This window comes from Electrona antarctica (assembly GCF_951216825.1).
Source record: "Electrona antarctica genome assembly, chromosome: 19".
NCBI lineage: Eukaryota > Metazoa > Chordata > Actinopteri > Myctophiformes > Myctophidae > Electrona > Electrona antarctica.
Window position 1 is genome coordinate 22,666,481 of NC_136800.1, and position 12,266 is coordinate 22,678,746.

General features: G+C 42.0%; 1 protein-coding gene across 1 annotated transcript in view; it reads right to left on the reverse strand.

Annotated features, from left to right (window-relative positions):
- piezo2b (piezo-type mechanosensitive ion channel component 2b) overlaps window positions 1–12,266 on the reverse strand; it is a 182,696-nt gene that overhangs the window by 24,394 nt on the left and 146,036 nt on the right. The window contains exons 42-52 of the mRNA XM_079529246.1: window positions 8,526–8,741; window positions 7,761–7,860; window positions 7,003–7,135; window positions 6,425–6,572; window positions 6,033–6,247; window positions 5,189–5,347; window positions 3,463–3,610; window positions 2,604–2,792; window positions 1,662–1,751; window positions 1,178–1,347; window positions 850–966 (exon numbers count right to left, since the gene is read on the reverse strand). Coding sequence (XP_079385372.1) covers window positions 850–966; window positions 1,178–1,347; window positions 1,662–1,751; window positions 2,604–2,792; window positions 3,463–3,610; window positions 5,189–5,347; window positions 6,033–6,247; window positions 6,425–6,572; window positions 7,003–7,135; window positions 7,761–7,860; window positions 8,526–8,741 — 1,685 coding nt within the window. The remainder of the gene's footprint in view (window positions 1–849; window positions 967–1,177; window positions 1,348–1,661; window positions 1,752–2,603; window positions 2,793–3,462; window positions 3,611–5,188; window positions 5,348–6,032; window positions 6,248–6,424; window positions 6,573–7,002; window positions 7,136–7,760; window positions 7,861–8,525; window positions 8,742–12,266) is intronic.

Below are 12,266 nucleotides of genomic sequence, written 5' to 3' on the forward strand. Positions count from 1 at the left end.
AACAGAACGAAGCTATAATTGTAATATCATTTTGACCAGATCGAATTTAATTGTGTACTACCATTGACTAACTCCGCTTCACCGCGCGAGTTATCAAAGGTAGGACTCCACACCGGCCTGGCAAAATATATATTTTCAATGCACAACAGTTTATTTAGCTGAAGCTCATGTCTCCACTAAATACCTGTTGACGCGCTCGTTCATTTGCTATGTGGTATTATTTTTGAATGAATGATTGCACACAACCAGATGCAAGCATTTTGTAACAGTATTTCGATATAATAAATATACCATTTGCTAGTACAATCTAAACAAATCTACGGAGTGTTTCTTTGTTTCTGTCTGTGTTCATTGATCTGTGTGCATCGAGGAGAACCGTAATTTTAACATTAATACAACCATATTCGAAACTCACGCCCTCATTGGACGTTAATGATATGCAAGGGGATAGAGTGTAATGTGCCTTTAATTCGCTGGCGAGTTAGGGTTACATTTACTCTCTGGCTAATTGACATCATAATCTTGCCTAATTATCTCGCTACACTTCCTTCAACCCTAACCCAGGGGGGAGTTTCCCTGGTTGGACGTAGTGCGTGGAAGGAACACGTTATTCCAACCAGTTATTTTCCCCTCCATCAGGCGCCCCGGCTGGCCGACCAGGATTACTGCATGTTTTTTGTGAGGGTACCTACCCTTCTTATCTCTTTCAGAACTAAGCAGGTCATACCCTTTCAGATTCTGAAAGCTCTTGGATGGTCTAAGTGGTTGTGCAGCACATGGAAGAACATGCATGCCATGCCACTATAGTGATAACCGAGGCATTGAACTGAGCACTACCACCATACTCACACTGATTCATCCCTGGTGCCGTTCAGCAGTTTAATGAGCTGGATCTTTGTGATTTCGTCCAGACGGGTCACCCATTTCCCTGTCGCCATTTCAGCTTTAGCACCCAGCGTGAGGTTCCTGATTGGGTTAGAGTGAGTGCACAGAAGTACACATTAAAACCCAGAGTCTTGATTTTAAACACATTTAAACATGGCGTCCCTAGCTCACAACACATACAATGGCTCACAATGCGTTGCAATTATGTGACACATTTTCCAAAATGTGCCCTGAGAGTGTAAACTTGGAACGTTGTTGGAACTTGAAGGTGTTGCACATTCAGAACCTGTACCTCTGAATGGACCAGGCCACGGTGATGGGGAAGTCCTCCTCGGACTCCAGCATGACCATGAGGTTCTCCCTGCTGGGAGGGCTGATGGTCCACAGGGAGTTGGAGCTTCCCTCCAGCTCTGCGATGGTCAGGTCCTCGCGAGTGTAACCCTCCAGCCACTGCAGAGCGGTCTGGAGAGAGAGGCATTGTGAAATGTTAAAGTCATACTGTGTGATATTCATGTTTTAGTAGTAGAGGTTTTGGTGACACCACTGGTAGCTCCGTTGTCATTACAGCGTCGGTCTAATGGTCTTTTATAACTGCGATTTCCAGTTCAAACCTGCCTAAAGGTACAATAGTTCAGAATCAGATGCATGTCCTTCCCATGGTCACCGTTTGTTGATAGTAATCCCAGACACATGAGAAACAAATTATATCTTGCATCTATTCATGTACAGGTATACAATATGTACAATGCATATGCAATACTGATAAGCACACTTACGTCATCAATGTACGAATTCACAAATTTCTTAAATTCAAATGGCGTTACATCCTGAAGCTGGTTCTGCTGTGCGCTCATGGTGAACACAGGCTGGAAGAAAGGAAAACATATACAACTGAAACAATCTTCTTTTGCATAATTGTTTGTACATTTCTTTTGTAGAAGGAAGGACAAATCTCCCACTGGATCAAAATCTGCGAGGAGAAGGCGCGCTCTACTCATCTCTTAAGGAGTAGTCTCAATAGCTGGGTTCAGATTCTTGAAGATACACAGAGAAAGGAATACCCACAATCTCTTTGTTTTCAGCAAACACACAGCAGCAGTCTATCTAGAGAAACAGATGCGTTTCGGCACATCATCGGCCTTCCTCAGCGTTTCAAACAAGCCCTTGTGTTCGTAAAGCTGAGGAAGGCCTTTTGTAGAAGGCAAGCATTTGGTTTTGCACCAAAACTCAAAGGCAGCATAATCAGATTTGTTGTACTGCCAACACATCTCAATCATATGAAGCCAAGAGACAAAACAACATGCTTCGCCTCAGAAACATTTCCCAAAAATATAGGCATTCATCCTTTGTCATCACCCTGAGATTGAAGCATGTTTTGAGTTCCTTCAGAGCAGGTATGTTTTCTTACATTCCAGCTCTCTCTTGCATCTCTTACTTTTTGATTCTATTCATTGTGTCACATGCTGCTTTTAAAGTGAATTGTACCTGGTTTTCAATTCAAATTAAGATCAATCAAACATCACAAAGTGTGTATTCTGGGCATGTCATAATAGGTGAACATTGGGAAAAAATATCTTATATCTAATACAAATCTAAATAAATCTAACATTGTGTAATGATTGATGATGATGATGACTGAATGATCAACAGGAGTGTGTGTGTGTGTGTGTGTGTGTGTGTGTGTGTGTGTGTGTGTGTGTGTGTGTGTGTGTGTGTACCTGGAACCCAGCCAGGGTGATCTTCAGGGAGACATCAATGGGTTTGTTGACCACTCCGGCTACAGATTTGACCAGCGACATGAAGAGCAGAGGGAACCACACGATGCAGATGAGAAGCATCACGATCATACCTCCCATCCCATACTTGACCACCTTCTTCTTCTTCTGCCCCCGGGGCTGAGGGTACCTCTGTGGAAGAGAGAAGCATCATGGTAGACGGTAGACGTACAGTATGATGCAGCACAGACTGCCCTACACAGTCAACTAACTCCTTAGTATTAACACCACTACTATTATATTGTGCATGTCAGGCTGAAATCTTGTATGTCCAATACTGTTGAAAAAATAACCTGTGTTCCAATGGATGGATCCACTGTAGTTATTATTTTACTCACAAGCTCTTGTTAATACTTCCATTACTCTCTCCAGTGGGTTCAGTAGGTTCAACTCAACGGAACGTGGTGGTTAGACTAAATAATTGTGTCCTTTTATCGCTTCGTTATGTTTGCGTTCTGTCTGGATGTATACATGAATGCAAATTGCATGAAACAAATGCACCCGGAATGTAAGGGCCTTTACAGAAATACTTCTGAGTTCTGACTCTGACGCCGAGGTAACGTTAGCGTTTTCTCGCCTTATCAGCTGATGTATTTGTTATTTTTGGAACACAGTTCCTTTATGACGCGATATTAAACACGTCTATGGGAATTCAGAACAGGGAGGAAAAGAAATGTGACCCACGTAGTGTAAATTAGAGAGCGAGAGAGAGAGAGAGAGAGAGAGACAGAGAGAGAGAGAAAGAAAGAAAGCAGATTTTGAATGACGTCCTTCAACAGACAAAACCACAGATGAGCCCAACCTTCTCCGATTCCCTCCAGCACTTGAGGACAAAGATGTGAGCGTAGATGTCCTCCACACAGATCCAGCTGGACAGGGACAGGCTGGTGTCCGTCCACACCCAGTCCATCACTGCTCTCAGCTCTGTGAGGAACGGCACCAGGCGGAACCTGTTGGACATACAAAGCATTGCATTGCTGTCGGGCTAATGGTTTGTGTTTCTCGTAAATGAACGCCCTGCTTGATCATACTGACAGCATCACACAAAAGCATCAAAAGTAGCAGATCTACAAGCTCGATTCGAGTTTTTACTGTTATTTTTTCTTTCCCTTTACTATTTCTTAACTACTTTCAATCTGGTATCCTTTTTTTTGGGCGTGTCATTATATGCAAAAGTTTTGCACAAATGTCAAGCTGAGCTACAAGCTCACAATTGGGGGTGTGAGCTTGAAGTCATACGACAAATTATTGAGGGCTTATGTGGATTACCTATTTTCACATTTTTATTTCTAGCTTGGCACCATCGTAAATGCGTAAATGAACATAAACCCATTTCATTTTAATATGGTCATTGCTCATAGCGCATCCTCCACTGGCAACAGAAGGCAATGACACTTCATATTGTACATACATATTATGTACATTGTGTTTTATTGTACCGGGGCAAGTTGTGTGTTATGCAGAGCTGTTTCTCAACTTGATAACTGAATGCAAAATGAAATAACGAATGATTTGAAACATTTGAGTGGGCCAGTCGATCTATTAAAAGTTTATATTGATGATAACATGTTTTTGTAGACAAACAAGAAAACAATACATCTAAATTCTAATACATACAGTACATCCACAGATATTTTTTTAAAGGTGGGGTATAATAATCGTAATAATTTTGGTGGGTCCAGAAGGATTGTTTTGTTTACATTTGTAAGCTGACAGCCCCATTATCCATATTGCTTCGGTTTTCATCAGGGAAGGTACGTTTTTCCCTTTAGAGACACTTGGAGGCAGGCGTCTTGTTGCAATGGTGCAAACTGTTTTAGTGCTGACATGACACAGGGAACAACGGAACCCAGGCCAGAGGTGCTGTGATGTGGAGTGTAGTGTAGTGGATGAATGTTGTCTATATAGCATCTATTATTCAGTCAATCAAAAATATACATTTTCCCAGATCTAATAATAGCATAATAAATAATACTAATATCATCAACACATTCATAATTCATATGCAATTTATACAGTTCACAAAGTCCCTCCCTGAAGCATCAGTAACCAATCAATCAATTAAAGTGAAACATGACATACTGTAGCACCCAGAAGACCAATCACAACAAACGTGTGGCAGGCCATTACTCCTTTTTTCAACATTGTGAAACAAATGTTGAATATTGTGATATTATTGTGTTTTTTCTTGTTTTTTTCTTGTTGGTTCTTTTCTTGTTTTGACCCTCTTTTGGTAAAAAGGTCCCCTTTATAAGTGACACTTATGTCTTTATGTTTGATTCACGCTGAGGAAGGCCATTGGGCCGAAAAGTCAGTATGTTCTGCTGCTGGGGGTGAACCTGTAATAAACAAGAATCCTAGAGTGAGTGCTGGTTTTCCTTTCTAAAAGACTATTTCTGCCATAACCGTGCACCCGTTACACACGTACTGTGAACTAGCCGTCTGAGTGCTTGTTTCTCTCTTTTTCAGGTCATTACTCCTCCAAGACAGGACGGATGCATTCCTCGTTTCCATAGCTACTCACTCACCCTTGAAACAGGAAGAGGTTGGCGTAGTTGTAGCTCTTGGTGAGGAAGTTCCCCAGCACACGGGTGGGGTAGCCACAGCGGATCTGATAGGCCGACAGGCTGAAGTAGCCGCACTTGACAAAGTACCACATCTGTGCCACTGTGTTCTCGTTGAAACGCCTGCAAGATGGAGATGGAGGCGAGGCAGAGAAAGCATGTTTAATTGTGTAGCTCATTTAGAGCATTAACACTTGGATACAATTAAATAGAAAAGTAAGAGAATAAAATTACATTGCAGAATCAAGAACAAGTGACAAGTGATGTCGCCACGTTTGAAATGAATGACAATTAGTAGTGTTGTCTTACTTTTTAATTTACAATGACCTCATTTGCAGTGAGCTGTGCATTCGCTAAAGCCGTGATTCTCAAACGCTTTCATGTCAAGGACCCAATAAACAAAAAGAAAGGGCTCACACATACTGAAGGATGAAAACTGAGGCTGAGAAAAATAGTCTTTACTTAGGGCAAGGACCTCCAGGATCCCCAAATTAAAATATGTTGTGCCAATTACCCCCATTCAAGATTTGTGTTGTTAAAATTATTCAGATCTACAAACTCAAATCACAGATCTGCATTTATTTTAATACTGTTAAAGTTAGACTATGGAGATAAGAGGTTTATGTCCGACAGCAACGATATTAACACATTTTGCTGGGAACCAACTCAAGGACGCCTGGTGGGGCCCCCGGCTGCCGGACCTCCTGGAACCAACTCAAGGACCCCTGGTGGGGTCCCCGGCCGCCGGACCTCACTTTCAGAACCACTGGGGCTCAAGTAGATGTTATATGTCTTAATAAGCTCCTACTTCTCTGTGACTCCGGGCAGGATGAAGAACATCCAGAAGTGGATTCCAAACACTAGGATGACCTGGAAGATGGTCTTTCCCATGACGGTCTTGCGGAGGTAGAGCGCCCGGTCTATTATCATGGTCCCGAACTGGATCAGCACCATGACCAGGAAGGGCCCCGGCACCTGGTCCTCAGACAGGGACGCGCTGATGTCTGCTCCCGCCGAGTGTTTCTGGACAGAGGAGGGAGGAAGGAAGGGCATGCTGAACTTTACATGGATCGGCTTCAACTTAAAATGCAAAACTTAAAAACTGTCCTGGGTTTTCACAAAAGCCTGAGTAGATGATAAAATTATAAGTGAAATATCCCTTTAAGTGGTCAATCTAAAATCCAAGAAGGAAGGACCTACGCCAAAGGCCCAGAATCCAAAGACGATGATGATGAAGTCGATGGTGTCAGAGAGGAACATGAAGACATAGACGTCTGTGACAGCACTGTACTCAGGATGGACGATGTTGTGGAAGAACTGACGTATGGGCAGGTAGAACTCCATGGCTCTGCAGGAAAACACAGTCACAGCAACAATCAAGTAGTTTTGTTTTACTTTTTATGCAAGAAATTGTCAAAAAGAGTAATTTAAAACAGCGGTTCTCTTCTTTTTTCATATTTCTTTATTGAGCTTTTTTCATCTTTTTGATGAACCCCAATATCCCCAATATCCTCCATCCCCAGCCCAGCTCATTAAAATCATACTCGTGTGAAGTGAGGGGCGCTCTAATCATCATACATCACATCCCAATCACAATTTGCGTCCTCACATTTCTGTCCTCAAATCATGCTACAGACACGGAAAGGGAAAGGGAAATAGTCTGAGAAAAATCTGATTGAGCAGCCAGAGGTCTCAGTGTTGAAAACAAAACCCAGCGATGGCCTTAAGCTGTGAATCCACTTCCAGAGATGCTGTAGCGTCCGTGTTGTTGTACGTACCTCTTTATGGTGAAGGCCTTCCCCTTTAGTAGCTGCTCTCTGATCTTCTCCATGATGAGCTGCTTGCGGCTCTTGGGCTGAACGCTGGTCTCGCTGCCACAGCGCCGGCTGCTGCTGCGGGAAGCCGTGCTTCCTGTGGAAGTCATTTACATTGCTGGAGGTAAATGAACCGTGTCCACTGACTGGCATGATGTCACTGACCTAGACCCACATGCTCAGGCACTGACCGGACCCCACCAGTCTAAGGCTATGTTCACACTTACAGCCCAAATCCCAGAACCGAGCTCATGCTTCCTTCAATGCATGAGTGAGCAACTCCACACAAAAAGGCCCTCTCGCCAACCCCACCTATGGCATGGGCGGTAATGACGTGGAGGAGAGAACACGTCCCAAGCACCCAGAGCATCCCCGGCCTGGACCTTCTAGCTGTGAGGCGACAGCGCTACTGACTGCACCACTGTGCTCCCTCTCAGATTATTCTTTTATAAATATTATATGTCAGCTATGCTAGTCTGGATTTTAAAACCAGTCTGTAATTGTAAAACTCTCAATTAATGAATTTCTGCTTTGGAGATATTGCAGAGTGCAAGAAACTACCAGGACTTTCACGATTAAGTTTCAAAAAGACATTATCAACCAAACAAGAAATGTAATTTTGGGGGCAGGTGGGTCTTTTCATGTCTGTGAAGCACTGTGTTGTTGTGTTTGTAAAAGAGCCACATAAATACAGTGCATCTAATTTTGTCCATAGCATTTACCTCTTTTAGAGCGAGCAGAAGACCTCCGGGAGATGTGGGACCCCCCGCTGATGGAGCTCTTGCGGCGCTGGTAGGTCTGCTGCTGGGTGGAGTGATGCACCTGGACCAGAGTTAATTTTTAATTAGTTTTAGTCAATGGTGGAAAAAGTACTCACATTTCTTAATTAAGTAACAACAGTATCAAAATGTACCAAAAGTAGAAAGAACTCATTATGCAGAATGACCCGTTTCACAGGTTTTCAAATGTATAAAATGTATACAAATCTTTTAAAAATAGCAGCTCTACAAACTCACAATGTGAGGCATTGTGAGCTTGTATATTGGCTATTTTCAAATGGCCGAAATGTATAGGGCTGAAGTAGTTTGTTTTGTAATAATCAAAATTTACAAAGTAAGTTTTCAAATAATTGTAGTGGAGTGAAAGTATATTTGTCTCAGAGATGTATGTAGTGGAGTAGAAGTAAAAGTATAGATTGGAAATTGGAAATACTAGGAGGACCCAAACTAGTGAAAATAGCACATTGGCTTCTCAATTTTAAAACATTCGATTTTTAATTTATGGAATTTCTTAGGTTTTTCTTCATGAAATGACTGAAAAAAAGTAAACGACTTGTTTTTAATTCATGAAAGTTTTTGATTTTTTGGAAATGTCTTTTGAAAATGTTTTGAAATAATAATAATCAAAAATAAAATGTAGAACCCATTTCCCAACCCAATGTTTGGGATCCAGTGTTTTATGTTTTATGAGACAAAATTAACTCTGACCTGGACGTGTCCCGAGTCCATGGACGTCCCCATGGCGAGGGACTTCAGTGTCTGAGTGGAGCCCCTCCTCTCGCCTCCTCCTCGGGACGAGGGGATGGAGACAGACTGCTCTTTCTCCTTCTCCTCCTCCTCCCCTCCTCCTTCGTCCTCAGACTCGTTGTGATGCAGTGGTACGTTCCTCTCTCTAGGTCTGTCTTCATCCCACAGGCCGTGGCACTGGGGGGGGGGGGGGGGGGGGTCGGGAAGAGTATTTATTTATTTATTTATTTTACTTGGGGTAAAAGTATCAATACTGCGATGTAGAAACACTCTGTTACAAGTAAAAGTCTGGTAATCAAAATATACTTGAGGAAAAAGTATCTAAATGTACTTAACACATTGACTGCCATGGATGTCAATGGCGTGTTTTCAGTGATTGTGCTAGAGGGCGCTCTTCGCCATTCGTATGAATGATGCATTTTTTACTGCCTCCACGTTATCAGATTTAGTAAAATACATTTATCTTCTATCCAGATTGCGTTTTTGGTCAAAACAAGCTTCATTCAACAGCCTATAACTAAAGAACCAATTTTCGGCTACATGTGCGATTTCCAAATAGCCAAAGTTAAAATAAGTAAGGCGGTCATTATAGAGAAATAAGATACTGACAGGATGTCGAAGTCGAGGTGTTTAATCATCCTGAAGGGATTTTATTTCTCGATAATGATTTTTCGCTTCAAATGTTTTCCAAAACATTCTTCAGAGCAACATTTAGTTGTAAATTACATTGTATGTTTGTTTACATGGCTGTCATGTTGGATACGACATACATTTCAAGCAGCGCAGCAGGTGCTCTGAGGCTTTGATTAGGCAGTGGTCTGTCCTAGAGCTGATCAGTCATTATCAAGAAATATCACACTGCTGAATTCAGCGATTGATCAATCAGAATCAAGCATTCAACCAAGCTGTGCAATAAAAGTGGTTAATGTATGTTACTTTCCACCACTGACTGGGGGGAACCGTTAAAATTACTCACACAAAACAGCGAACACTAGTGACTGTACGTTACACTGTGTTGAGATAACTCTGATAATAAACGAACATAAATTAAATAAACATTAATATACTTTAAAACTGGCATCCCTATTTTAGGCATGTCATTAAAGGAGATCATTTTCAAACATTTAAAAAACGTGCCTACTTTTCCACCACTGAATGGTAGATCTTCTTGACAGCTTGGTCGAGGTTACAACACATTTTGGTCAAACATTATTTGAAACTTCATGTTCAAATAATGGCTTTAGTTTTAACCTTTCAACGAATGTCTCAGTATGTCAGACACTCAACCTATCTGTCGTTTTGTTGTTGTGACTGCTCTGTGTGTTGATCTTTGTCCTGCATGGCGTGTATCGTTTTATGGAGGAAATGAGAAGAGAAACATAAAAAAGAGTCATTGAACACACGCAAGATTAAAAAGGTGAAGATAGAGGTCTAAAAGGCTTAGATAATACTGCGGTATTGATAAGACTGTCTTTGTGTGTGTGTGTGTGTGTGTGTGTATGTGTGTGTGTGTGTGTGTGTGTGTGTGTGTGTGTGTGTGTGTGTGTGTGTGTGTGTGTGTGTGTGTGTGTGTGTGTGTGTGTGGTCAGCTGGTCCAGGGACTCCGTGCACAAACGCAGACATAAAACCCATTGGACTTAACCAAATTATAAGAAAACAAAAAGAAAGCTACCTGACAATTGACATACTGAAAAGAGACAACCCAAAACCAAAGCAAAATGGAATGCTATCTAGCACTAAAAAGAGAATATACATTGGCTGAATACCTGAGCACGGTGAACGACCCAAAACTTTAGAAAACCTTGACTAGGTACAGACTCAGTGAACACAGCCTTGTAATAGAAAAAGGTTGCCAGAAAAAGGTCGCCGCTCCCAAGAGAAGACAGATTATTCACCTAATGCACACAAAATGTGGTGGAAACAGAGCTACACTTTCTAACCACCTGCCCACTATACCAAGACATCAGAGACACATACAGTACTTCCCACAGATTACACACACCTAAAGTGAGTTTGACTATTGGGAGAAATACATGTGCAAACACAGCAGCAATATTTGTGAACTGTTGAGACAAAATAAGTTAGCCAATGAAGTACAACCACCCATAAGGACTACTATGTGTACGGGATAGACCTACTGCACAATGCACATGCTCAACAGAGCTGCTACCTTTTAACTTATTTTTTTTGGTATCACATACCATGGACTTTGAAGTGAGAGAACTTCACAGACAAAGCCCTGTTGTTGGTTTTTTGTGACTGCTTTGAAGTGTGTCTTTGTCCTCAATGTCCTGGTAGTCTATGTTTTATGGAGGAAATAAGAGGAGAAAAATAAAAGCGTCACAGTTCACTGAACGCAAGTTTAGATAAGATTAATACGTTTTGATAATACTGGGTTAAAGTGCATTAATAATAAACATGTGCCTGGGATGTATTTAAACAGGTCAACAGAGACAGTAGCTCCAAACACAAGAGTGAAGAGCTTTAGAATGACTGCATCCAGATACAGAGTCACTATGGTGTCTTTTTGGGGCTTGTTGTTACTAGGCTACCTGTCATGTGCAGAGGTAAGGGGAGACACTGTAGATGAGCTTAGCTTGAATGAGATTCCACAGCAGCTTGTTAATAGAGCAGGAAGGATCAGTGGTGTTCACACTGCCCCACAGGGAGACAAAGCCGCAGCCTCTACCTTCACCCAACAAACCTGCCAGCCTGACATCCATGCTGTGCTGAGAGACATGACTGCTCTGATGACAGAGCAGCGGATTGAGCTACGACAGACCCAACAGGAACTACGACAAACCCAACAGGACCTACAACAAACCCAACAGGACCTACGACAAACCCAACAGGACCTACTCGTGGCGATGGAAAGACTCGCTGACAGCGACAGTCTGATTAAAGGTATATTTCTATTGGTGAATGGTGCATTTATATAGCGCCTTTATCCAATGTGCTTTACATAGATTGTGCATCAATTCACCCATTCACACACACATTCATACACCGATGGCGGCAGAAACCATGCAAGGCACTAGCCAGCACATCAGGAGCAATTTGGGGTTCAGTGTCTTGCTCAAGGACACTAACTCTGGGGAGCCCGAATTCGAACAGGCAACCTTGTGGTTACCATCCGGCTACTCTACCCCTGAGTCACCGCCGCCCCCTATACATTGTACATGTAGCTAGAGACTTTTTCTAAAACATTTCACAAAATGTTTTAAAAACTTTTTTTAATTAATGTATTCTCACACAGCTTCTCTTGAAGCCAGATGGAATGCCACAGATCATGAGGTGCAGTTTCTACAGAAGCAGAATGAAGGTAAGGCAGAAAACTATACGTGTGTGTATTTATAGACCCATACTGGACTGAATGTTTATTTATCCTATTACCTGTTGTGTGTTTTACAGTCAGACAAGTGTCTTTCTCAGCCTCACTTTTGGCCTCTGGAGTCGGAAACACAGGACCTTACAATGTTCACACTACTCTGGTCTACAGACATGTCATCACTAATGTTGGTAATGGATATAATCCAAACACAGGTATGCTATGCTGAATCATAATGGATATATAAGATCATGCAGTAGGTTTACAATCAATTTTGTTCCTGGGGACATTACATAAGTTGCACAAGTTAGGTTTTTCCACTCATGGTTGTATTACAAGTCAGAAAGGGAAAAGTCAAGCTAAATCAATGTTGT